General features: G+C 38.2%; 1 protein-coding gene across 3 annotated transcripts in view; it reads left to right on the top strand.

Moving 5' to 3' along the window:
* Window positions 1-27,949, top strand: part of NARS2 (asparaginyl-tRNA synthetase 2, mitochondrial) — a 112,777-nt gene that overhangs the window by 66,067 nt on the left and 18,761 nt on the right. For 2 of the 3 annotated variants that reach the window (XM_084894434.1, XM_084894435.1), the window contains 5 exons: window positions 7,700-7,832; window positions 12,119-12,217; window positions 12,330-12,367; window positions 20,841-20,907; window positions 22,703-22,840. In XM_084894434.1, coding sequence (XP_084750560.1) covers window positions 7,700-7,832; window positions 12,119-12,217; window positions 12,330-12,367; window positions 20,841-20,907; window positions 22,703-22,840 — 475 coding nt within the window. The remainder of the gene's footprint in view (window positions 1-7,699; window positions 7,833-12,118; window positions 12,218-12,329; window positions 12,368-20,840; window positions 20,908-22,702; window positions 22,841-27,949) is intronic. The other variant, XM_084894436.1, reaches the window with a different exon arrangement.

Below are 27,949 nucleotides of genomic sequence, written 5' to 3' on the forward strand. Positions count from 1 at the left end.
TATTTGGAGGTTTCTGGGCCTATGCAGGTGCTCATTATGGGCTAATCTTTGCTGAATTATATCAGTGGATGTCAGAGAGAGGGAAAACATAGGAAGCTTGAAGAATTCTTCTGGTGCCAATTCCTGCCCTTAGCTTTTAGAATAATTTTATCACTTAACTTTTTTATTGTGTTCCTTTACCTTTCCCATCTTGACTCTTTTTTTATTATTATTATTATTATTATTATTATTACTTTCTAAATATTGCATAGATAAAAAATAATTAACTTTTTAAATAAATATATAGTTAAAGTATGAAGATTAACACCTAGGTCCCCCCAAAATGGTTCATTTCTTTCGTCTCCAGTGTACTTTTCTAATCACATCCCCTTCCCTACCCATGAGATCTAGCCATTAGCTTGTGTTTATCATTCCTTTTTATAGTTTCATCGCATATGTATGTATTTAGAAACAATACATTGTTCAGTTTTACAGTCTTCTGAATTTTATATAAGTGGCATCATCTGTATATATGTATATATGACTTATGATTTACTTTATTCATTGTATTCCTAAATTATATCCATGTGGTATATAGTCTGTTCATTTTTACTACTCTATGATATCCCTTTGTATGAGTATACCACAAGTATCCCTTTTTATTACTGATGGATAATCCCCCCCCCCCCACACACACACACACACACACACACACGTTTTGCTGTTGTATACAGAGCATCTGTGAAATTCCTGTATGTATAACTGGATACATATGAAACGCTTGCTACTGAGCCCAGGCCTTTTTTGTATTCTGTGTGTGTCTGTCCTCTTCTTTTAACTTCCTCTTCCCTATGTCCCCTTCCTCCTTCTACCTCCTACATCCCCCTCCTCTTCCTCCTCTTCTAGAATTCAAGGAAAATGAGTGTAGAGAAATAGAGATTTTTCTGCATTGTTTTTATAGGCTAAATGCTCCTTTAAAAGCATCGTGCTTCTGTTTGTTTTTAGTATGCCATGGTTCCCTTCTGCTTTCGTAGATGAGTTTGTTACTGTTTTTAAATGAAAACATTGTTTTAAAATAAACAACATTTTAAAATGTATATGTTTTAATGGTAAATATTGGTAGATATAACCTACATAAACAAATCTCTTTGAGATTTGCAATTAAAAGTATAAAACAGTCTTGAGACAAACCAAGTGAGAACTGTAGACCTTTGGAAAGGAAGGAGACAAAAACAAACAACTATTGCCCATTTGTTTAACACTTAATTATAGTTAGTATTAGGTTAAACTTTTTACATATTTTATTTCATCTTTATAATAACTTTATGATATGTGTGTACTTAACCCAATTTTCACAGGGGGAAATTTAGTCTCAAATAATTTAACTTGGCTAGTTTATAGGTAGAGGAGCCAGGATTTCAATTTAGGTCTATATAGAGTGTTTAATCACTGCTATAACCTTTTAAAAGTGAGGTTATGTACAGATATATACAGAACTTGAGTCTACGAAATTGTTGATGGTTCAAAGCTATCATGACTCAACTACTTCTATAGTATCAGGCTTCTGAAAAGGTAACCTTTGAAAACTTTGTAGACTTACATACCATATAAATACCATGTAGTGTACTTAATTAAATGAAATTACTGTGTGTTGTTCTCCTCAGTGGTCCTCAGTACAAGGACTGCTAAATGTGAGAAATATAAGAGGGATGACCTGGGCATGAGTAGATGCAGTTGACACAATGTATATATTTTTTGTAAAGATGATTTTCTTGTGGTAATGAAACATGAAGATAAATACTCAGAAAGAATAACAAATTGTGACCCTTAAAAAAATATTATTTTCTAAGACCTCATACCAATTAGTAGTCCTCTGAAGGGCCCATCATTGCAGGAATGATAACAATGCCCATGATTGTTCTAATTTGCTAGTGTCCACTATGGAAAAGCCAAAGAAATCAGGTGCTGCTGTGTGCATAGAATGAGACAGGGTAATTTTTTTCAGGGTAGCAAAATAAAGTATTTGCTAATTAGAGAAGTTCACCTGATCTAGTCTTTTTCAAAGATCCTTTGTTGCCCACACACTAAAAACTGATGTGTGGATAGTCACTTTTCCAAAAACTGATTCTGTTATCTTCTAGTGCCTTCTGTGAAATATTATTTCAGAGGATAGCAGAATTTTTTGCTTAGTAATTGATATTCCTTTTACCATCTTCCTCTTCTTACTCCTCTGTCTTCACTCCTATCCCAACACTATTTCAGATATTCATTTTGGGGATCAGCATATTTTATAGAAAAATGACTTATTTGCTTATTTGACAAATCTTAAATACGTATCTAGTGTGTGTTAGGCACTGGGTTTGGGTTGAGACTGAGGACATCACTATAATGAACCAAAAACCAGGTAAGGCTGCTTATGAAATTTACAGTCTAATCACATTTATAGATGTCAATTTTTTTTCATTTTGAAAGGTGTTATGAACTGTAGTATATGGTGCTATTAAAGACCTAGGAAGGTTGGAGGAAGATGAAGCCAAAGTGGGGAGATGGGGAGGCATGGATCGTGCTTGTGATTGTGTGAAAGGATCTGCTGAGCAGGTGGATGTATGCTCTGGAGCTGAGAGAAGAAGTCTGGGCAGAGATATAAATTGGTGAATTATGTGACAATAGGTAGTTAATTGAATGATTAGGGATTGTATTGATATATACACTGTGAAAAGAAGAGGGTCTAGGACACATTTTAAGAAATGCTAGTATTTAATGAACAGCTAGAGTAGAATGCGGAAGGATGCGGAGATGGATGGACGTCAGATATATAGGAGGCAAACTAGTCGAATACAATGTTAACTATTTCAAGAGGAGATAATATTTTAGGGCATATCAAATAAAATACAGACTCTTTATCGTGGCTTGTAAGGAAGACCCTATGTGTTCTGCTACCTTCCCGTGTCTTTGACCTCATCTCTCATCATCTTACTGCTGGACTGCTTTTATGCTTTAACAAGCCAGGCTCTCTCCTGCCTCAGGACCCGTGCACTTGGTGTGCCTTCGCTGGGATGTCGTTCCCCAGTGCAGATGTCATCTCAGAGAGAGTAGCCAACCCTACAGTCCCTTTTGCAAGATTCTTGTCAGTCTCTATCAAACTTTGGATTTCATTATATAACTTAGATTAAATTTTTCTTGGGCCTCAAGCAAATCAAATCAACTCTTTAGGACATGCTAAAGAAATTTAATTTTGCAGAAACGTTTAGCAGTAATGCTAAAGAAAAATTTTTAAATTTTAGAGTATATTCCCCCTAAAGCATCTTGATGTGAATTGATGAACGGTGAGAGCTACGTCTCTCTTACACCCTTCGACCAAATGGGTTGCACGATGGAGGAATAGGGAAAGCTGAAAAGGTGCTCAGTCCACTCTGTTAAGCATGCAGAAATAATGAATGACAAATACGTCACGTTATTGATAATCCAGTAGATTCAAAGCAGTCATAAAGTCAATGATTACTTTCTGGATGATGAAGCTTTTTTCTAAATAAAAGTAGACAAAGGCTGTTTAAAAGCCAGTTTCAAGCTGTCTGCAGTTCACTTCAGTTCAGTGAACGTTACTGAACTGACAGTAGAGAAGTGATAGGAGCTTGGGAGCGAGGGCCTGAGGGAAAGTTGCTGATGCGCCAAATGCTGCTTAAGTTCTTCCCCAGCTAAAGAAAAATAATTCCTCTGTTCTTTCAAAATATAAAGATCAGCTCTTAAATTGCAGGGCCGAAAAGAATAAATGGCCAGACAACCAGTGCCCATTTTATAGAATTCCACTTGCCAATTTAGGACCTCCTAAAACGCCCCTCAAGGGAGAAAAGGGCCTTTGAAGAACCTTGTTTGGTAACCACTCTTTATTTTTAAAATGCCGCTTTCAGTAGCTGTCTTGGTTGGTGTGTTTTGAGTGTCCTTTTGTTATCTTAAACATCAATTCCAAGCTTGTGGACTTTCCTAATATAGCTCTCCTCGCTCCATAATTTGGCACAAGAATGCTTTGTAGTGCTGAGTGTTTTCTTTTTCTACTTGTTTCTTCTCACAGCCGCACTGGCCTTTCACCTGGTTTTGTATCTTATTTTAGAAATGGCCCTGTTCTCAGATTTTATTTTAAATGTTGGTTGGTCCAAGCCTTGCTTCAAATGGCTTTCTGTGGAAGACAGAGAAATTTTAAAATCAGCATAAATTAAATAAGAGAAATTTCACAGGAACATAGAAATAGAAGTCATTTCAAAGATACTAGAAATTAATGCCAAGCTCCACCACCATACCATTTTTTACTCATGGAAGAATTTGAAGAATGGAAGGGCTAAATGACTTGCTAAAGGTTATAAATTATTGATGTAAATGTATCATTCTCACTATTTACATGAAGACACAGTAAAATGCAAGGTGGGTCAATATTAGGTTTACAGTTGATCTTATAGATAATATACTTACCTTATAGATCAGTGTTTTCCAAAGTGTGGTACGCATACCCCCAGGGGTATGGGAAGAGTTTGGTGGGGGTATGCGTTGCACCGGAGTTGGTGGGGATATGCACTGCACCGTGCTTAGCTGCGCCTAATTCTACGTTCTCATGAGTACGAGAGGTACTCGGTGTTAGGAAAATTATAGAAGGAGTACATATGTCAAAAGTTTGGGAAACACTGTTAGATAATTCACATACTCACAACTGTAAACCTACTTTTTAAACCCTCCCTGTATATCTGCATATTTTTCTGTACATGGTTGTAATGTTGCTGTTTACGAGGATGTTTTTCTTTTTTTACAACTGAGCAAGCCTGACATCATCATCATTAGTCCTCATTCATTCAACTTCAGCACCTGTTTTATCTTGGGCACTGGAGATGCAAATATGAATAAAGCTTTACTCCTGCTCTGGAAAATTTCATATCTGGAGGAGAAAGATACCGATATACACTGAGTGGCCAGATTATTATGATCTCTGAACACATAATAATCTGGTCTCTCAGTGTATATCCTATATAATAAAAGGCTAATATGCAAACTGTCCCCTTGACCAGGAATTAGACCAGTAGGCAGGTTGGCCAAACGCCCATGTTCCCTTCCCTTGGCCAGGCTGGCCGGACCCCACCCATGCACGAATTCATGCACCTGGCCTCTACTATATATATACTGAGTGGCCAGAATATTACCTGTTAAGAGATCATCATAATCTGGCCATTCAGTGTATATAATTGCATTTCAGAGTGATATGTTCTGTATAATAAATATATTAAACAATTTTCATAGTCATAAAAAGGAGGGAATGCTCAATTCTGGGCTCTGTAGCAAGGTTACAAAGAGAAAGTGACATTTGAACCAAGTCTTGAAGGATAGATGGGAATTTGCCTTTTGGAGAGAGAGGAGAAAGGATGGGCATCAGAGAGCAGGGAACAGCCTGTGCAGAGGCCTAACGTGCAGGGTATGCCGGGTAAGGAGAATGCCTTCATTGGAGAAAAGGCTTTGTGAAAGGCAGTTGAGTCAGAGTTAGGAGTTTGAATATTGTCCTTTGAAGGATTTTAAAATTAGGGCTGAGATAATCAGATTTGAGTTTGAAAACTTGTAGTAGTTTGGGGCTGGAGGAAGAATGATAAAGTGGCAGATACCAGTTAAAATCTTTCTTAGGTTTCTAAGTAAAACACACAAGAGTTTATTTACACACAAGACAGTATCTGTAGAGATAAAGCGAAGTCTCTAGATTTCAGAGAGCTTTCCGAAGTGTGAACAATATAATGTTATACTCAATCAAAATGATACAGGAAATGTGGGCAGTGGGGAAGAAGTGGGGGGTATGATTGGAGTGACTAGGTGGACTAACTGAAATTAGCAGAATTGGGGGGAATGTAAAAGGAAAAGCAGGATTGTCCTTTTTTTAAATCCTCACCCAATGATATTTTTTTCTATTGAAAGTGGAAGAGAGAGGGAAAGACAGAGAGGAGAAACATTGATGTGAGAGAAACACATCGATTGGTTGCGTCCTGCACACGCCCTGACCAGGACCCAGGCTGGTGAGGAGCTTGCAATTGCGGGATGTAACCTTGACCCGGGACCCTTCAGTCTGCAGGCCGAGGCTCTATCCATTGAGCCAAACTGGCTAGAATCAGGATCGTCCATTTTTGTTTGTCTTTTGTTTGTTTATGGGGACAAGGTAGGTTTAGTGTTTTCAAGGACATTCTAATAGGCGGGTCTAAATCTTGGGAAAGAGGTTGCCATAGGAATATTTTTGAGTTCTTACTGTTTATTTTTCCATAAGAAACCAAAGTTCTTAGAGGTCAACTGATCATGGTCTCAGTAAGATGACTGTAGAACCAAAACATAAATTCCTAAGCTTCTTACCAACTAAGCCTTAATACATTAAGCGCCCTGTCAGTCACTGGTGACTGCCACTATACTTCCATCCAGAAGACAAAACAGGCTGGGCGCTTAACAGTGTTAACTCAAATGGCCTTTTGTGAAAGAAAGCATAAATCTTTTTATTTCCACTATAATTGTTTTACTGTTTTGCTTCTTAGTCTATCTCCAAATAGATAAATTTAAAACTTGTATGTATATTCACAATGCATTTATTTTCTGCCCTATTTTCTGATGTTATTTGACTGATGACAGACAAGTAAAAAAAGCTGAAGAACCCCACACCTCTTCTTTTTCCATAGCAAAACCTTAAAATTCAAAGATTATATAGTCCTCAATAAATAATCATTACGTCCTATATGTTTGACCTAATCTCAGTTATTGCTCTGTTTCTGAGGAGACTATACGTGTTAAAGAATGAATTCAGATGTAAGGTCCACTTCTGTAGGAATTTAAAAATACCTTTTTTTATATTGGGATTATTGAGCTATACTTCTTTTTAAAACCAGTGGATAAAGTAGACAGTTTTTCAAAATCCATCCTTACCTCCAAATTTTAGTGCTCACTCAGCATTAATTGAAACTGGGGTGATTGGGTAGGCTTTGAACAAGGCAAATCACCATACATATCTGATATTATTTTTTCATATATTAAAAAAATAATAAGCCCACTTTATTGACATGAAATTCTAATTTTAACTGTTACTATCTAGATTCTCTGTGTAGCTTCTTGGGCTGTGGTGTTTTTCGTTTACTTTGTTTTTGATTGCTGTGACATGTAGTTGCCTGCTGTTTAAGGCAGCTGCAGTGGAGTGCACCCAGAGGTGGTTATCATTCTATATTTAGTGAGCCATAGGGTTTGTAAAGCATTTGCAAATTCCTTCAGGATAAAATAGTTTCTATAAATGTAACCCTTTTAATGAAACTATTATTATCAACCATTAAGGAAATACAGCAGCTAATATGTATGCATTTGTGGACAAGACAGAGGCCAAAAACTTTTTTTTTTCTTTCAAGAGCTCACTGAGTATTTTACTTTTTATTTATTTATTTTTAAATATAGTTTATTGATTTTTTTACAGAGAGGAAGAGAGAGGGATAGAGAGTTAGAAACATCAATAAGAGAGAGTCATCAACAGGCTGCCTCTTGCACACCCTCTACTGGAGGTGTGCCCGCAACCAAGGTACATGCCCTTGACCGGAATCGAACCCGGGACCCTTGAGTCTGCAGGCTGACGCTCTATCCACTGAGCCAAACCAGTTTCGGCATCACTGAGTATTTTAAATACTTAAAATTAATCATGTGATCCTATTTTTATACTCTTAATCTTGAATTGCAGAGCTTTTACTCAAGTGTTTACCTTTGGCCCAACATTTCGAGCTGAGAATTCTCAGAGCCGGAGACACCTGTCAGAGTTTTATATGGTAGAAGCCGAGATCTCTTTTGTTGAGAGCCTTCAAGATATCATGCAGGTAGGTACACAAATTTTAAATAGATTCTAAATGTCAGGCACCTGTAACATTAAAATGCTTCTGTATACATTTTTTACATCTGTGCATTGCAAGGTGTTCATAGGATGAAGAAGATAGAAAACTAATTAATTTAATAAACATCTATAGAATGCCTTTAGTACAAGAGCTAGACATTTAAGTTCATATTACAGGTTTGCCCTTACCTTGGTTATGATGTTACCCAACCTTGGTGATCTTTAACTTCCTCAATTGTAAAATGAGACTAATAGTACCTATTTCATAAGGTTGTTGTGAGGAGTAAAAGAAACATTGTATACAGTGTAAAGCACAAGATCTGACACATTGCAGGCCCAGTGAATAGTAGCCCTTGTCATTTCGTAGGCAAACAAATAAAACATCTTTATGGTTAGGGGAATTTCTATATAACTATATTAGAAAGCATCCACAGGAGGCAAGGGATGAGAATGGAGAAATGCCATGCTTAGGAGTTTGAATTTAATCCAAAAGGTAAAGGAGAAGGAGTTCTCTCTGGGAAAGGCCATGGTCAGAGTTATAATTTAGAAAAATCTCTCTAGCAGCAATATGAAAAATGATTTAGAGTGAGATAGAAATAGGGATGGTAGTCCTTTTAGGAGGTTGTGGCCATAATCCAGATGGAAAACACAAGTTCTGGAGTGGAATGGACCAGGATTTGTTCATCAGTTCCTTGCTATGTGACTTGAAGCAAGGGGCTTAATTTCTCTGAGCCTCAGTTTCCTCATCTATAAAATGGGAAATAATGCTTACTTCATAGGATAGTTCAGAACAGCAGTCACCAACCAGAAGTCCATGAGGTTCGAAAGGTTGGCAACCACTGGTTAGAGGATTAGACAGATATATATATATATATAAGGTACTTAGCATAGTTCATGGCACTTAGCAAGGACCCAGAAATTATTTACTATTGTTATTATGAATTCTCTACTCAGTACCATTTTGGTTAACATCTTAGTTTGGATTTGTAATTACAAGATGTTTATTTTAGCAATTTTATCAGCTATCACTTTCATTCATTTATATCTCTTCTATTATTATTCACCCAGTAAATGACCCAATTCCACTTGAAACATAAATACTAAATATACCACCAAACAGAATGGACTCACTATTTGATCATCCTGTCTTAGGTTGTATTTTCTAATAAGCAAGCTCTAAATCAGAGATTAGCACTGGGGGGTTGAGGAATGCTCTAGAGAACACCTGTAGGGGAAGGAAGAAAGCAGCACTGGGCAGAGGGAGAAGTGCTGGGCAGAAGTGGAACTGTGATGCATTTACAAACAGAGGCCTTAGCCAGCTCTGTGAGAAGCTTTGGAGCTGGAATATTGTCCCATATGAAGGCAAGAGGTGGGCTTTTGTGCTTCCCCCCATCAACCAGTCATTGGGAAGAGGTACCACGGTAAGAGAGCACTCTTGGCCTGGACCATTCCTGAAGAGGGACTCGACCATGAACCAACAGCAGTTAATATTCCCAGCAGAGAAAACTCTTGGTTCTGAAGGGCTGTTCTGGCCACATGCCATAGTATCCATTTCCTACCCCTTTTATATCTCCCACTATTGTTCTAGATCACATGTGTCAAACACAAGGCCCGCGGGCCAAATCCAGCCCGCCAGGCCTTGCAATGTGGCCCGCACCGCGCTGTCATCACTGCACTCCGCTGTCAGTTTATGACATTGTCAGTTTATGACTGTTCAGTAAACCATTCGGCCCGCGATTTAGGCTGGATTTTAGATTTTGGCCCCTTCTCTGATTGAGTTCGACACCCCTATTCTAGATCACTAGAGAGTAGGTTGGGAGTGGTTGCTAATGACATCTAGTGAGTAGACTAGGAATGCTGTTCAGCATCCCACAGCACACAGCCCTCTCCCCCCAACAAATAATTCTCTGGCAAAAAATATCAATATTAAAACTGTTGAGTAACCCCTTTCTAGATTGTAGCGATTCAGGTCTGAGCCTCACATGGAGTCAGTAAATTCCTCAAGCTGCTTTCAGTTTGAGCCCACAACACAATTCTCTCTTACTCTTTCACTTGGGCAATGAGAGTATTAAGGAACAGAACCATACTTTTTACCTCCCTATTCTGCCTTGACCCTGTCTCCGCTGCCCCAAAGTAGAGTCCAGAGGGAACAGTTACAAAAACAATACATAAATTATGTTAGAATTTATTAAACTTTATAATATTTGCTTCATAATTATATATTCTATAATTAACATATTTGGTACTACACTGAGTGGGACTTAGCACATATACTGTTGAATGATTGGATTAATTAAAATATAAACTTTTCTCATAAATATAAGTCAAAAAAATATGCTCCCTCAAAAGTGATCTCCTGCTGTTCTTAACTTTTCTTCCTTTTATAAATTACATTCTGTGGGAATTATTATCCTGATGAAAAGCAGTCTCTTAAATATTAAATTAAAATATTGTAACAATGGATTTTTCTCCTCATGAGGTATAGCAATTACATGTCACTATTTTAGAGCCATTGAGTAATATACCTTTAAAAACATCTGAGGGTTATGCTGATCCTTCAGTTATGTTTCTTTTTCCTTCAAATATATTTATAGAGCATAGTCTGAAAGTCAAGGTTAGAGAAGCCAATGATTTACTTCTTCAAATGGAAATTTACTGCTCATGAAAGACACCGATTTAACTGCTCCAGTGGTCAAAGTCTTCATCTTACTGATTTACTGATAGGTATACTGTGTCCCTCAACGGTGCAGGCTCACTGTCCAACCTACCTGTTCTTTTTTTCCTCCCAATATGCATCGGCTTTTTTTAGTAATTGAAGATATGACTCTTCATAAATCATTTAGTTACTTAGTGATTTCTTTATCTCGTTGCTAGAGTGAAGGAGATACAGCCTCAAGGTAAAAGATCTTTGGCCTCCTTTTGCTCTTCTTTTGTCCAATTATTCCTTACTTCTATTATTATGTATCCATATATATTTCCAAATATAAAAATGTAAAGTATATATAAATATAAAAGTATTATGTATGAATAAATATATCAGGTTATCACTTGGTAATTAAATACTTCGTTACATCCAGTCATATTATATTACTTCAGTTAAACGCTTATGCCCCCCAACCCCTCATCCTCACTCCCCACACACATACAAACACACACTCCCTGCATTTGCAGCCTTGATAGGATTCACCAGTGATGCCAGAGAGGCAGCCTATGCTTAATAAATGCATGTATCTTTACGAGTATGACATTTGAAAGGCCTATTATGATTTCATTGACTTTAAGCAAATAATTTTATTTTTATTTTTTAAAATATATTTTATTGATTTTTCACAGAGAGGAAGGGAGAGGGATAGAGAGCCAGAAACATCGATGAGAGAGAAACATTGACCAGCCGCCTCCTGCACACCCCCCACCTAGGTCATGCCCGCAACCCCTGCACATGCCCCTGACCGGAATCGAACCTGGGACCCCTCAGTCCACAGACTGACGCTCTATCCACTGAGCCAAACCGGTTTCGGCTAAGCAAATAATTTTAGTTTGCGTTAAAAATATTTTAGAAATATTTTCCATTTCAGTCACTTTCTTCTTCTACGAACAAGTTTTCCCCATGAGGTTTCTATTGGCACTTCTGATAGAATGAATTCTTATCACAGGGAGGCAAAAGTAGGTTTACAGTTGTGTATGCTGATTTCTGTTATATAATGATTTGTTATTTTTTGCTTTATGCTTTAGAAAAGCAAAAATGTATATATATTTAGATATAGCTATTGCCTCTCTGCTTTTAAAGTTTACTTTCCTTTACCAGTGACTGAATGAAACACTTTTAAAAGTATCTCACTCTTCATAACTAATATTTGTTGTGCTTCTGTGGGCTGGGTACTAAGCTAAATCTTCTACATGTATTATTTCATTTAGCTCTTACAACAATCCTGCAAGCTAAGTACTGTTGTTGCTATGATTCTATAAGTGAGTATATTGAAATTTAGAGAGGCATCAATCAGTTTTAGCCGTTTATTTGACATCCAATTTCAATATCTGTAATGAAGCTGTTGACAAAAGATGTAAACTTATTCTGTCTCATTTTTCCCCCTCTGAAAAGTTGCAATTCCTCCTCTAATCAATCTGGGAAACTGAACTTGCTGTAGTGCATTCAGGACGAGGTGGCCTGACCAATTGATAGTTGCTAAACCTGGAACCAATGCTTCCAATACCCTCAACAGGTCCTACGCATAAAGTGGCTCCCAAGTCAGGCCTTTCTGTCATTGCTCTCAGGTCATGGAGGGGCTCTTCAAGTCCGTCACAGCGATGGTTCTCGCCAGCTGTCCCGAGGATGTTGCGCTCTGCCACAGATTCATTGCTCCTGGCCAAAAGGTAATTCATTTGGTAAATAAAGCCCAGCACATCCACTTTTTAAATATGTTAATATCTAATGAATACAATTACAGTTAACAATAAATTTTCTTTTTTCTCTTTTCTTACCAAGGACAGATTAGAACATATGTTAAAAAACAACTTTTTAACGTAAGTAGATATTTACACTTTCTCTGAACTGTTTTCATACTTTAGCATCATTTATCACACTGTATTAATTTTTTTGCTTATATAACTGCTTATCACACTCCCTAAACTCATGAAAGATCTATATTTTAATTATTTTTATAGCTCTTGTTTCTGGTTCATAGTCAGTAATCAATGTTTCATTAATAAATGAATGAATAAATTATAGCAATATAAATGAACATAGTAATTATTAACTGTATTAATGCAATTCAAACTAATACTAACTTTAGAAATCAAAATTGGCTCATTAAAAACAAACTTAAGCCCTAGTTGATTTGGCTCAGTGGATAGAATGTCGTTCTGTGGACCCAAAGATCCCGGGTTCGATTCCAGTCAAGGTCATGTACCTTGGTTGCAGGCTCCTCTCAGGCCCAGCACCTGGTCTGGGCTCATGCAGGAGACAACCAATCAATATGTTTCTCTCATATGTGTGTTTCTCTGTCTTTCCCTCTCTCTAAAAATCAGTGGAAAAATATCCCGGGGCAAGGATTAAAAAGAAAAAAAAACCTTAAAATTCATACATGTAATGTCTGTCTCTCAGTCTTCCCTTTTCTTTACCATCACTTGCTAAAACCTGATAATGTATTCTAAACTTTTTTGCCACTTTTTAAAAGCGTAACATATATTATTGCCTTATTTCCACTATAATTCTATTTAAGTATTACTTATACTTATTTCACCAACCATATTAATCAAAGAGGCATATAAGACAGTATTCAGTGTATTTACAGTATGTGCAGGAAGTTGGACATTAGAAGAGAATAAAATTGCTTCTGAAAAATAAATTAATATCATTCTTCACCTGCAATCTTTAGGTTAGGGAAGTTTTTGTTTTAATAAAGACTTCATCCCGTCCTTGAGGAAGGGAATATAATAATTTGGCAGATTGACTGAGTTGAGAATTTTAGGTATCAGTCCAAGCATGTATGGGCTGCATGCCTTGTTTATTTGGCCTCTGTTAGCCTTTGAGTTTGACATGCTTGGCAGACCCTTAGGCTACAAGGTAAAAGTGTTGATGAGACCCTGATCCTGATGATTAGTGAGGCAACAGAAGTGGGCTCAGAAAAGAAGAAAAATAGTCAGCCATTGTGCGATAGAGAATGGAAAGTCAATGAAGTATAAGTGAGGACTTTTTAGGTTTTTTTCTTTCACTTAAGTTTATATTGAATACTTACTATGTACCAGGCATTGTTCTAGAATCTATAAACTGTCTTTTTTTTTTTTTTTCCTGCTTCTAAGTTTTTATTAACATGACTTTTTAAAAACAATCATCTATACCAATGTGGGAAGTAAGGATAGGAGGAAAGGGGACAGTAGGCGCAGGTTGGAGGGGAGGATTATGCTCTGTTGGTAATAAAGGGTAATAAAGCTCCAGGTTCATCCCAGAAAAATGTGGTCCTTAAAAATCGTGTATCACTTTTTAGTATGATCTTGTTCTAAAGGGTACCAGTTTGGGCTACAGCCAGCTTCTTAAGGTCCCCAATCGTGTCATCAACGTTGCACTTGCACAAGCTCTTTCTTTCCCACATGGTCCATCTTTGTGAACAACTTCTATCATCCCTTATGGAGTTTGAATCTCTTGGAACCTGCTGACGCCACATCCTTCTCGCTGGAGAGCAGTGCCAGGACCATAAACACTGTATTAAAGCAGTGAAAAGGCAGATAAAACTCCCTGCCTTCATTGAGCTTACATTTCTGGTGGAGGTGATAATAGCTAAAAAACAAGATAAGGGAGAATCCAAGATGGCTGCTCGGGTAGGCAACTAGCCGCAGCCGCACACAACAATTTTAATAAAATACAACTAAAATATAAAATGGACATTACCCAGAACTACAGGAAAGTCGACTGACTGGAAATCCTACAACAAGAAGCAAGGAGAAAACCAGAAGGAAGCACGGAGGAGCTGTAAAAGCCTAAGGTACGGAGACACGCGGCGCACGCGAAGAGGACGGAGCCGGAGAGGAGGGAGGCCGAGTGCCTGGCGGGCGTTCCCTAGCGGGAAGGAGATAAACACTCCGACTGTGCTGGGCCCCTGACTGCTCTGAACCCCAGTTCTGGGCCAGACCCCGGGGACCCAGGCTCAGCCATAGGGAGCCGGGCTGTAAGTCGGAACCCCGGGGTAGCGGAGAAAGGAGGTCCCGGAGGTGCGCACACTGCCCCCAGAGAAGGGACGGTCGGCTGTGCCGTGGGATTGCCCTGGTGGGAAGGAGACTGGGGCTCCAGACTGCTCTGAACGCCACCTCCAACTCCACTTCCAACTGAACTGAACCCCAATACCAGGCTCATTGTGGGAGAGCATAGACTGTTTGGCAGCAGGCGAAAATCGAGGGCACCTTTCTCTCAGAGGCGCTGGCAGCGAGCACTGAAGGACCCGCATAGGGCGGGGCTGACGGAAGCCAAAGCTGCAGGCTCCACCCTGAAACCCCGTCCCATCTGTAACTGCGAAATGCGACAACAAAATAGATCACAAACGAAAGAAATGGAGGACAAAAAGCGTCTGGATATAGAGTTCAAATCTACGCTTATAAGGTTTTTCAAGAATTTCCTAGAAAAGATGGATAAGGCCTATGAGGATATGAAAAGAGATCAACTAGAATTAATAAGGAGTCAACAAGAAATGATAAGGGATCAACAAGAAATAAAGAATACATTGTCTAAAATAAAAAATATTCTACAGAGTCCTAAAAACAGAAGGGAAGATCGCAAGAATCAAGTCAAAGATTTGGAACATAAAGAGCCAGAAGACACTCCTCCACAGAAGCTAGAAGGCAAGAGAATCCAGAAAATTGAAGATAATGTAAGAAACCTCTGGGACAACTTCAAGCGAACCAACATCAGAATTATGGGGGTTCCAGAAGATGAGAGAGAGCAAGATATCGAAAACATACTGAAAGAAATAGTGACAGAAAACTTCCCCCACCTGGTGAAAGAATTTGACTTACAAGTCCAGGAAGCGCACAGAACTCCAAACAAAAGGAATCCAAAGAGGACCACACCGAGACACATCATTATTAAAATTCCAAGAGCAAAAGATAAAGAGAGAATATTAAAAGAAGCAAGAGCAAAGAAGGTAGTAACTTATAAAGGAGCACCTATACGATTGTCAGCTGACTTCTCAACAGAAACCATGCAGGCCAGAAGGGAATGGCAAGAAACATTCAAGGTGATGAATAGCAAGAACCTACAGCCAAAAATAAGCTACCCAGCAAAGCTATCATTCAGAATCGAAGGCCAGATAAAGAGCTTCACTAATAAAAAAAAGCTAAAGGAGTTCATCACCACCAAACCAGAATTATATGAATTGCTGAAGGGGGTTCTTTCAGAAGAGAAAGTAAACAAAGATAAAAATTATGAACAACAAATACGTAATTATCAACAAGTGAATCTAAAAACCAAGGAAATTAAAAAAATCTGATGAACAATATTAACTGTTGAATATAATAGAATCAGAGGTATGGAAGGGGAGTGAACTGACGATTCTTGGGGAAAAGGGGAGAGGGGGGCGTGGGAAGAGACTGAACATAAACTGTGCACCTATGGATGAGGACAATGGGGAGAGGGAAAGGGCAGAGGGTGGGGTGGGAACCTGGTGGAGGAGAGCAATGGTGGGGGGGGGGGGGAAGGAACATTTGTAATAATATGAAAAATAAAAACATTAAAAATAAATAAATAAATAAAACTATTGGGGAAAGGGAAAAAAAAAATAAAAATAAAAATAAAAAACAAGATAAGGAAGTTAAACATGTAGTCTATTAAGGCCTCTGACTGACTAGATATGACCTACCCACATTATGGAGGTAAACTGCTTTACTCAGAGACCACAGATTTAAATGTTAATCTCATACAAAAGACACATTTATAGAAACTTCCTGAATAATGTTTGATTAAATATCTGGGTACCGTAGCCCAGCCAAATTGACATATAAAATCAACATTCACAGATCAGGATAGTGGCAATGGAGGTAGAGAGAGATTTTCCTATTCTAGATATATTTTAAAGATAGAGAAAACAGGATTTGCTGAGAGGGAGAAGGAGATAGAAGAGTCAAGGGTGACTTCAATGCTTTTGTCCCATACCGCTGTAAAATTGAAGCTGGCATTAACTGAGATTGGGAAAGCCTTAAGATTAGCAAGGGTTAGGGGGAGAAAGGGGATGATATCGAAATCCTTATCATTAGGGATCATTTTAAGACTGAGAATCTTTTCAGATATCCAGTTATAGCTGCTGGGTAGGCAGTTTGAGTGCATAGATGTAGAGTTTAGAGAAGTGTTCTGGACATAAGCGTATTGATAGAAGTAGTAATTAAATAGATAAGGAAACAGGTAATTTGGACATCTGAAGAAATTAGTGCTGGTGACGGAAAACCAGGGAGAAGATATTAAGAGAAGTAATGTAGCTCCTATTTAATGCACTAGTTCTTAGATAAAGGAAAAATATATCCACCATTCATTGAGTATGGGCCTGTGATAATTTTACAGATATTAATGGTTCATTTTATCTTCACAACAACTCTGTGAGTAGTTCTTATTGCCGTTCGATAGATAAAGAACCAACTCAAAGAAGATGTTTGGATACTATACCATGCAATTCCACAATGTCTTCTCTTCCTCTCCTCTAAGCACTTTGGAAAGTTCCTGGAAAGGAGAGGAAATAACCTGTGTACATATCAAGAAAAATTAGTAGAGAAATTTAAGAGGGTCATTAAGGATATTCAGTATCAGAACTGTAATTTGAACTTGAAAGTTCTGCCTCAACTTGAGGTGTGGAAGGAGCATGTCCAGAAAAAGCAAGAGACATTTGGACATGAGAATCATTTTTCTTAAAAATGGAGCAGTAACATCAATGGTACAACATTCTTTTTGATTGCTCTTGCATTTCTCAGCATGATAATGATAGAATAGAACAACAGGATGTCTGGGCAGGAAAGAACTTTAGGTAATATAATCCAGTCTCCTTGCTTACAAGTAAAAACACTAAAATGTTTAATGTTTGTATACCACATTACAAAAAATGTATAAAACGCTTCCATTAAGGTGGGGTGATTTACATAACTAGTGGGTGATAGTAGAGTCAGAGGGAAAACCCACATCTCTTGTTTTTATTGAACATATGAGACTCCGAGTGATTTTGACATTATCTTAGCAGTTAGAAGCTTAGACTCTATTCAGCAAACCAGAGTTTACTACCGTGTTTCCCCAAAAATAAGACATCTTCCGAAAATAAGACCTACTTACAGGTTTCCTTCTGAGTGAAATATAAGGCATCCCCCAAAAAATAAGGGCCCCCCTAGGCTAAGCATGAGAGATTTGGTCCACTGGTTCTGAAAGAAATGGAGTCACAAGAAATTCGCCAGGAAATTCAGGAATTGGATTGTTATGATGATGTTCCAGAAGATGATGGCATATTGTCATTGAATAAATGAGTAAATTCTTGATACTGTAGGATTCACAGTTTGTCTGGTTTGTGTTGACAACTACCGTGCTACCGTACCGTATACAGGTAACAAATTTCCTTTATTTTCATTTAACAATAAATGTGTACCGTATTCTTCTTCATGGGAAAATAAGACCTAGTGCATCTTTGGAGCAAAAATTAATATAAGACACTGTCTTATTTTCGGGGAAACAGGGTAGTCACATGAGTCATTTTTAGCAACTTACTGATCCTTTCTAAGCTTCAGTTTCCCCTCTAGAGGATGCTTGTTTAAAAATTATTCCTACTGCCAACACCAACATCATTCTTACTTAGAAATTACCTGTTATTCAATACTAAGTTTTTAATTTGAATAGAATTTTCATCTTTGAAAAAAGCTATCTCTCAAAACATAGCTTTGGGGGCTTTATTTACACTGTAAGACACAACTTTCTGATGAGTTATGATAGTATGAATTTCATTTCTGCTTTAGAGAATAAGTTTGTGTTGGGTAAGTTATTTTTTGAGCTTGAAGTTCTTGAGGAACTTTATAGATTTTTGTTTTTAATCATCCAAAATGCTGTTTCAGAAGACCTAGGGAAACTGACATTTTTATATATTAGTGAACATAATTGTAACCCTGTAAAAGGGCAACAATATCTTTGGCAATATCTCTCAAAATATGCAAAACTGCAAATGCCAACACACTTTAAACCAACAATTTCATTTTTTTCATTTGCAAAATTAGTATATGAGAGTCATTTGTAGCATAAAATAGATATATGTAGTAATTATTCATAGTAGCAAAATTGGAAATAGCTGAAATATATACCCACCAATAGATGACTGGCTAAAACTAATTAGGATACATCCACAAAATAGAATATTACATAATAGCTCAAAAAATGAAGACGCTTTTCATACGCTGATATGGAAAGATCTGTATGGTATATATTTTTGCATAAATAACGATGTAAGAGTGTATGGTATGTATGTGATGGCTGCCATATATTTTTTATAGGGGGATTATATATTAACTAGAGGCCTGGTGCATGAATTCATGCACCAGTGGGGTGCCTCAGCCTGGCCTGCAGAATCAAGCCAAAACCGGATCTCCGACATCCCCTGAGGAGTCCTGGATTGTGAGAGGCAAAGGCCAGGCCGAGAGACCCCCATCAGTACACGATCGGGGCTTGGGAGGGACACAGGAGATTGGTCAGCCAGTGAGGGACCATGGCAAGGCTCCATGGCATGTCTGGCCCATCTTTCTTAATCCCAATCGGCCAGACCTTAGCAGCAAGCTAACCTACTGGTCGGAGCATCTGCCTCCTGGTGATCAGTGCACATCATAGCAAGCGGTTGAGGGGCCTTAGCATGTCATTAGCATATTATACTTTGATTGGACAGCTGACTGGATGACCGGACACTTAGCATATTAGGCTTTTGTTATATAGGATATTTGCTTACAGATGTATAAAATCCTCTGGGGGAAAAACCCTGCTGAAAGGTTACCCAAAACCTTTAACAGTGATTGTGTAAGGAGAGGAACAAATTAGGTTGCTATGGGGCAGAATAGAAAGATGTATACTCTTTCATACATAATGATTTCTTTATTTTATAATTTCTTTACTGATTAAGGTATTATATATATGTCCTTATTATCCCATTGGATATATGCACCCCTATGTTCATAGCAGTACAATTCACCATAGCTAAGATTTGGAAACAGCCTCAGTGCCCATCAGCAAATGAGTAGATTAAAAAACTGTGGTAAATCTACACAATGGAATACTACACTGCAGTAAAAAAAAGAACGAATTCTTACCATTTGCAACAGCATGGATAGAACTGGAGAACATTATGCTAAATGAATAAGCCAGTCAGAGAAACATAATGATTTCTTAAAAAAAATAAAATAAAAACACACTATATGCATATATTACCTGTTCAAATCATTCAAATAAATTTTTGGCTTTGCTTGCTTTAGGCATGAGGTTTCTTACTGATACTTTTCTTAAACCAGTCTTACACAATGCTTAGAATATATTAAAGAGGTCTCACCATGGCCTGAAAAAGTTCATAGGACCTGACCTGTGACTACCTCTCCTATCTAATTTCCTGGCATTCTTCCCCTTGTTCCATACTAGGTCACAGTGACCTTCTCCTTCTTTGAATGAGCCAGATTCAGGCCTCACTCTGGCCTGTGTACCCACTGTTCCTTTTGCCTGGAATACTTCCCCTAGATGTTTATATGGTTCTCTTCTTTGTGCAGGTTTCTGTTACGATGTCGCCAACTCAGAGAAGTCTTTCTTCACCATCTTTTCTAAAATAGCATCCTCAAGCATCCTCTGTCTACTTTCCTAGCTTTATTTTTCTTCATAGCACCAATAGATCCCTAGCATCATATTATCTCTGTTTATTTGTTTATCTTTCTCCCCACTTCCCACCTATACCCCCAATATCTCTCCCTCTCTCCCTCTCCCTCACTCTCTCTCTCGCTCTCGCTCTCGCTCTCGCTCTTTCTCACACACACACACACCATACATGAATATCTCCATAAAGGCAGGAGCTTCATTTTTAGTTATTGTATATCCAGTGCCTAGAGTAACCCTTTGCACAGAATAGGTGCTCAATATGTTTGTTGGGTGAATGAATGAATGATGGTTCTAGGAAAATATTTTTGCTCATTCAGCCTCTATATTTCATACCGTTCATTACGGCATTGGCATAGCATGAATTCAGAGAAAATCTTTACTTGCTTAGTGACTATCTACTCTGTGTGCACTGAAAGTAGGTCAGGACTGGGGTTATTGAATGGTCATTCTCTTCATGCTTATAGGAGACCCATAGGATTAGGTAAACCTTACTTCCTGATTACTTTGTAATAATTTAATACTCATATAATCTCAAAGACTACGAAAATAGACCTTTTCTTGTTTTCAGGTGGACTAGTTAATAATAGCCAATTGTTTTTAGGTGGATTAGTTAACAATAGCCTCTGCTTTTTCGTTTCTCTCCAGCATTTCTTATACGGAAGCCGTGGAGATCTTAAAACAGGCACCCCAGAACTTCACCTTCACCCCAGAGGTAGTATTTATGTTTGAGTGTGTGTGTATATCAAAATGTTTTTCCTCATCCTTACCTTATTACTTAGAGGCCCGGTACACAAAATTTGTGCATAGGCAGCGGAGGGGTGAGGAAGTGAGAGAAGTGGGGGGGAGGGGACTAGGGTGTCTCTCAGTCTGGCCTGCATCCTCTCCCAATTCAGGACCCCTCAGAGGATGTAAACTGGCAGTCGGACATCACTCTCACAATCTGGGACTGCTGGCTCCTAACCACTTGCCTGCCTGCCTGATCGCCCCTAATCTCTTTGCCTGCCTGATTGCCCCTAATCGCTTGCCTGCCTGCCTGTTCAGCCCCCACCAGTGCAGCTTTGTCTGGAAGGACATCCGAAATGATGTCCAAAAGGTTGTTCGGCTGTCCAGTCTAATTAGCAATTATGCTTTAATTATATAGATTATTTAAAATAGTCTTATTTCTCTTATTGGCAGGGTGCAAGATTTGCTCCTCTATACATTAGCTTTTTTTTTATATTTGCTCAGCCTTGTTTAAATATTTATAATGAACGATAATTTTGAAGTAGAATTGTATCATTTGTAATAGCAGTAACTAAAGGGTTATACAGAAGTTTCCCAAGTTTAAGAAGATAAAAATCCTTTAAAAGAATGGCAACTACAGACTATTAATATAGAAATCAACTAGTTCAGTGTTTCCCAAAGTAAATTCTAAATGATATTAACAGGTATCAAACAAAAGAGGTTAAATGATCAAGTAAGTTTAAGCAACAAATAAAACAGGTTTCTTTTCCTTTTGGACTTTATAGAGTTTTCCCATTTGTGATCCACTTTGGGAAACACTGAATTGTTTTGAGTTTTTTTTTTAAGAATGCCTTTATTTTATTGGCAAAGATATAAGTACAGAGAGGCTACATGATTCATCGGTGAGCATGCACGTAATGTTAGAGGCAAGTCTTCTCACTCCTATGCCCGTACTTCTTCCCTATAATTAAGGTATTGCCAGACATGTGGGAGTAATAAGATAATGTTCAGAATGTACAGTAATACCTTTGTCTTCAACTATTCCTTATACCAGTCCCAACCCCAGTTAAGTCAGATCCTCTTATAAGCTATAATAGTTATATTTATAATCAATTAATTTCTTTGCATAATTTTGTATTTAGTGTTTGTCTCCTACTCTGCAAGCTTCATGAAATTAAGGGTCTTATTTTTCTTACTATAGCCAATACCTAGCATGGGACCTGAGATTTAACAGGCACATTAGTATCTGCTGAATAAATAGAAGAACCGTGTTATTAAATATTCATCAAGTAGCATCTGATATATCAGTTGACTCTCTTAGTTTAAAAAATTTCACTGAGTGAAGCCATCTAGCCAAAGATAGACTCAATATTAGAAATATTTATCTCTCATCATTTAATTTCCTGAGATTAGGAACATAACTGTAGAAGGCATTCTAGGCAATATTAATAAAACTGTGATCCTGGGTCAGTTTTTATACACTGTGGAAAGCGCACTTTTTTTCCCTTGCAGATGCTATTCATCTGCTAAATGCTGCTCCCTCAGACTGGGGCAGAGAGCATGGTATTTATCTACTCGTTTCAGCTTTCATCTTTCCAGGCCTGTGGATGTTCTTGCTAGCACATACCTCTCTAGTTTAGTTATCTGTGTAACCTCAGCAGACAGCTCCACACATCGCTGATCCTCAGGGAGAGAACTGATACAGGTTATTTACAGGGTCCTGCATTGTATATTTCAGCTCTGTCCTCTCCTTTGGTAATTTTTTTTTTTTTTTTTCATTGCAGTGGGGTGTTGATCTGTATACTGAACATGAAAAATACCTGGTGGAGCACTGTGGCAACATACCAGTCTTTGTCATTAATTATCCATTATCACTGAAGCCTTTCTACATGAGAGACAATGAAGATGGGCCTCAGCACACAGTAAGGAATGACCAAACAAATTGGATTAGTCATCTCAGAGCCTGGGTTTTCCCCTTGGCTTAATTTTATTTATCCTTTGGCATATTTTCTTTAATTAAGTTTCTCAAAGGCATCTCTAAAAAAGTATTCACAGAGAAGATCCCAATTTTCTATAAATGTACTCCCTCATTTCTATGACAAAGGTGTCCTTACATGGCAGATGCACATGTAGGTGTGTTTTGTTTTTTAAATAACTAAGAGGAAATAGCCTAGAGCACTGCATAGCAATGCCAGGTCTACTGTCAGGTTAAGTGCTGGATAGGAGATTATAGAGGTGGGGAGTATGCTGGGCGAAAGGCCATTGCAGTGGCAAAGGAAGAGGCAGCTGGCAGAGCAGGAGGCTGCCTGATAGAAACAGTGAGGGGGCTCTGGGGGACCCAGGAGGTCTGGGTGACTCTTCTGTCTCGTCTGTTTCTCTGTTTTCTGTAGCCTTTCTCATCCTGTCTTCTTTTTTCATCCTTAACTTTAGTTGTGTTTTTTATTCTTCTGGTTTACTTTGGGGAAGGGTCTCTTCTTTGCTCCTTTACAAAATTATCTACAGTAATGAAAGAGAAATATGCAAGTTGACTATACCTCCGTGACACCCACCAGCCAGTCAGGAGTGAATATGATGGGTTAATTTGCATACACAGGCACAGAGCGAAGACTGAAGAGGCTTGGCTTCTCCACTGTGGCCAGAGCAGAGAAGCCTCGTCTTGAGGTTTAGCTTCTCTGCTGCAGCCAGAGCGAAGGCCTGGGTCCCGGGTGCCAAAGGAAAACCGGTGCCGGCCGCCAGGGGAAGGAAGGCCTATTGCATGAATCTTCGTGCAGTGGGTCTCTAGTTAATATATAAAATAGGAATATATTTATTGAATAGTTACATATTCAATATCATTAACTGTAAAAGTCTATGATGCAAATATATTATGTTTATCTCAAAAAGGGTCCAAAAACTTGGTGCTTTTCACTTGTCTTTAGAAAAAATGTAGATTAGGGCCCACCAGTAAATAAAATGTCCCCATCTTGGGGTGTACAAGGTTGTCTATTTGAATGTATTTTCTGTTTTCTCTTACAGTATTTCTACTAGTAAAACAATAAGTAGCCACCAATTAGGAGATTCCTCTGAAGCAAGCAGGACCATCTCATCTCTAAGTAATGAAACAATCCTCCCATTTATCTCTAAACTGAGAGTTTTTTCTCCCATTTTAGAGATAAAAACTGGGGTGCAAAGGCATTGATTGCATTTCCCAAAACTACTAAGACAGTAAGTGATAGAGTTGGCATTCAGACTTGATTGTCTCACTCTGAGGTCAATGTTCTTCTCTACTCTGTCTCACTGCCTCAGAATCACAAGCATCGAGTTACATGTTAGCCAGTGATTTTATTTATCCCCACCTTTCATGATGCATTATCCAGATTCAGTGAGCAGCCCAATTGATTTATGATTATTATTTTTCTTTTCCCTATCAATCCTCTGATATAATTGATTTTGAGAAATGAATTGGCCAACAGGTTGGCAACAAAACATAAACATAGGGCAAAGATTTTTCAATTCTAAATAACTTGATATTAAGTCTACATCTCTTGGCTTTTTTATCACTCCATCACATCCCACTCCCACCCTCCACCACACACACACACCCTTTATTCTTCTTGTGCAATTTCCCTAGATTGAGCCCTTTTCATTGATTCCATTTATAATCTGCTGAAGATTTTCTTTCTCTAAAGCCCAGTCACCTTGAGCCTTCTTTTTCTGAATTTTTATAGCATTTATTATTTTTTTTAAATATTTTATTGGTTTTTTACAGAGAGGAAGGGAGAGGGATAGAGAGTTAGAAACATCAATGAGACACATCGATCAGCTGCCTCCTGCACACCCCCTACTGGGGATGTGCCTGCAACCAAGGTACATGCCCTTGACCGGAATTAAACCTGGGACTTTTCAGTCTGCAGGCTGACGCTCTATCCACTGAGCCAAACCAGTTAGGGTTGGATTTTTATAGCATTTAAATTATTAGTCAAGCTGGTAGCATTATATTTATTTTTTGGTAGATTCTGTGTAAGTTTTGCTTTCTTAAACAAAATTCTTAACTTTTTTGGGATAGTAAGTGAGTTTCTGATACCCGCCATGGACCTACAGTTCAATCCTCCTTCCCCCTGCCACCCCTGTCAGTGAAGCAGCACTTTCTAGAGTCAGTAATGCCATGTTATTAAATCCAACACACTTTTAACAGTCTTTATCTGACTTCACCCCCAGTGTTATCCAGCAGTATTGTTGACTTTCCTCTTCTTAAAACTTTCTCCTCTCTTGGATTCTGTGGCATCGCATTCTCCCAGTTTTCCTCCCTTCTCAGGGGGTCCTTCTTTCTCAGTCACCTATGCAGGTTCTTCCTCATCTACTAATCCATTAAATGTCGGAATTCCTCAAGGCTCCATCCTAGGTCTTTTCTCCCCACAGGTAATTTCCAAAATTACCAAATTTACTATTTCTTTTCCGTTAACTCAGAAATGTATTCCTCTAACCCAGACTTGTCTGGGCTCTGAACTCAAACTGCCATCTACATATCTCAAAAGTCTCCCAAAATTAACATACGCAAACGGACCCCATGATTGCTGATCTTCTCCTATCCTCCCACCAAATTTGATCTTCTTTTTATATCCTCTGTTCATTCTAATACAAGCCAGGTAACTGAGTCATTTTCAAAATATCTCTTGCTTTCCATATTCAGGTTATCTCTAAATTCTGTCATTTTTATGCTCCAAAATGTATCTCAAATCCATCCACTGCTCTTCATTTCCACTTTTACCTTTTTAGATTAAGATGGCATCATATCTTGCCTGGTTTACTTCAGTATCTACTCTAGCCTCCTGACTGGTCTTCTGTATCTACTCTTCCTCCTCAGCGTCAGCTCTCCATGTTGCACATGAGCTTTTAGAAAATGTAAGTCTGATCACGTTACCTTCCTTCTTATCTCCCTTCTTAAAACCATTTGTGGCCTTCCACTGCTCTCTCTCTCTTTTTTTTCCCCCCCTCTTTTTTCCTTTTTTTTTTTTTTTTTTTTATTGATGAGAGAGAGAGAGAGAAATATCTATTTATTATTCCACTTATTGATGCATTCATTAGTTAATTCTAGTATGTGCCCTCACCAACCCACAACCTTGGTGTATTGGGACGATGCCCTAACCAACTGAACTACCAGACCAGGCTCTTAGGATAAAAATCAAAATCCTTCACATGGCCTACAAGCCTCAGTGCAGCCTGGCTGCTCCTCTCTCTTGCCTGATGCACTGTGTGCTCCCCTTTGCTCTCTCTGCTGCATCCACACCACCCTTCCATATCTTCAGACTTGTAGCGTTTCTCTCACTACAGGATCTTTGTGCTCCCTCAATCTATAACCATCTTCTTCACCTAAGTAATTTTACTTACTCTCCAGATCTCCCTGCAGCCTTCATTTCCCAGAGAAGCCTTCCAGCTTGAGTCAGACACTCCTGTTAGACACTACAGTAGTACCATATCAAATTTCAGTCCCAGAACTACTAACTCTTACTCTGTCATAATCCTTAACTCAGTTTTAATTTACACTTATTTGTATGACTCTTTAATTACTGACACTTTCCTCTTTGCCAAAGGACTAAGGACCTCTTTCTCGCTCACTAATGTATCTGTAGTGCCTGCAGCGCCTGGGACATAGCAGGCACCTCCCGTCTATTTGATGATAGATGATTGGATGGATGGGTGAATGGAGCCCAACCCAGTTGTAGACACACAGTGGACAAGTAGTGAGTGAGTGATTTGGCTAGCTAAGGAAATTTCCGGGAAGCTAAAGAGCAACTTTTACTCTAAATTTTTTGAGCGATAGCAGCATGTTCTAAAAGGAAGTCCAGTGGTTTTAGAATGAGATACTCTTGGGTTCAAGTCCCAAGTCATAAACTGTGTGACCTCAGGTAAACCATCTAGTTTCTTTGAATCTTAGTTTTATAATCTGAAGGGGAAAAAACAAGGCAATAACATTTTCTGGAGTTGTGAGGATTCCATTAGGTAATATATGAAAAATGCAGAGCAAAGTGTTTGGGATGGTATGTAGTCAATAAATATGAAGCCCTCTCTCTTTTCCTCCTAAATTTTTACAAAATCTTTACTGTGATAAAGCACAATAATATTAAAATATTTGTATGTGTTGCCATATTATAACCTGCTCTTAACATGCTGTTAAGATTCCTTAATAGGCATTTCTCTCATAGACAGTGGCCACCAGCATTTCTTACCTTAGAAGCACAGGAGGTTTTCCTTGTGACCAGTCTCTAGTGGTGTCTTCCAGCTTGAAACCTGAAGACATTATAATGGGACTTTAGTAGACTTTATAATTTATGTAGTACTATAGCACATAGCTTCTCGGAGCTAAATTATTAAAATATAATTTATTTAAACTATATACATTAAACATAGATGATAACATTGGTTCATTAGCTACCTAGATTTATATTTCAAGCCACTTATATAATGTGTCTGTTTCTATTCTAGTTTATTTATTTATTTATTTATTTTAGTTGTGAATGAACAGGCTTTGGGCCAGATAACTAGATTATGTGTTTCTTTTGTAGGGCTGTAATAACAGATTGTGGGTAGGGTTGCAAAAGTTTCTCCAGTGGGTGTGATGCAATCTAAAAAAAATTATAACAGGTGTATTTTACAGGTGCCTTCTCTAGGAAATCAGACAAGGAAGATAGGGAAATGTTTAACCTACACTTATAATATTTGGCCAGGCTAATAAATAGTAAAATGGTATCTTTTTACAGTTATAGTCTCTTTTTCTTTATTTCTCTCCCACCCTCCCCAACACACACACACGCACACACGTAGAAGGTATGCACTTTGTTATAATGAAAAGTACACTGGACTAAGAATTAGTAGTGCTAGGTTTGAAATTCAGCCCTCTTACTAGTTAGCTGTATGACCTTAGGCAAGTCTGTTCAATCTCTGAGCATCAATTTCTCTCTCCATAAAACCAGATAATTGGATTAGATGACCTCCAAGATACTAACCAGATCTAAGATTCTCTGATTTCAGATAGCCAAACTTTTTCTCATTTG

Source organism: Pipistrellus hanaki (genome assembly GCF_964339955.1).
Source record: "Pipistrellus hanaki genome assembly, chromosome: 9".
NCBI lineage: Eukaryota > Metazoa > Chordata > Mammalia > Chiroptera > Vespertilionidae > Pipistrellus > Pipistrellus hanaki.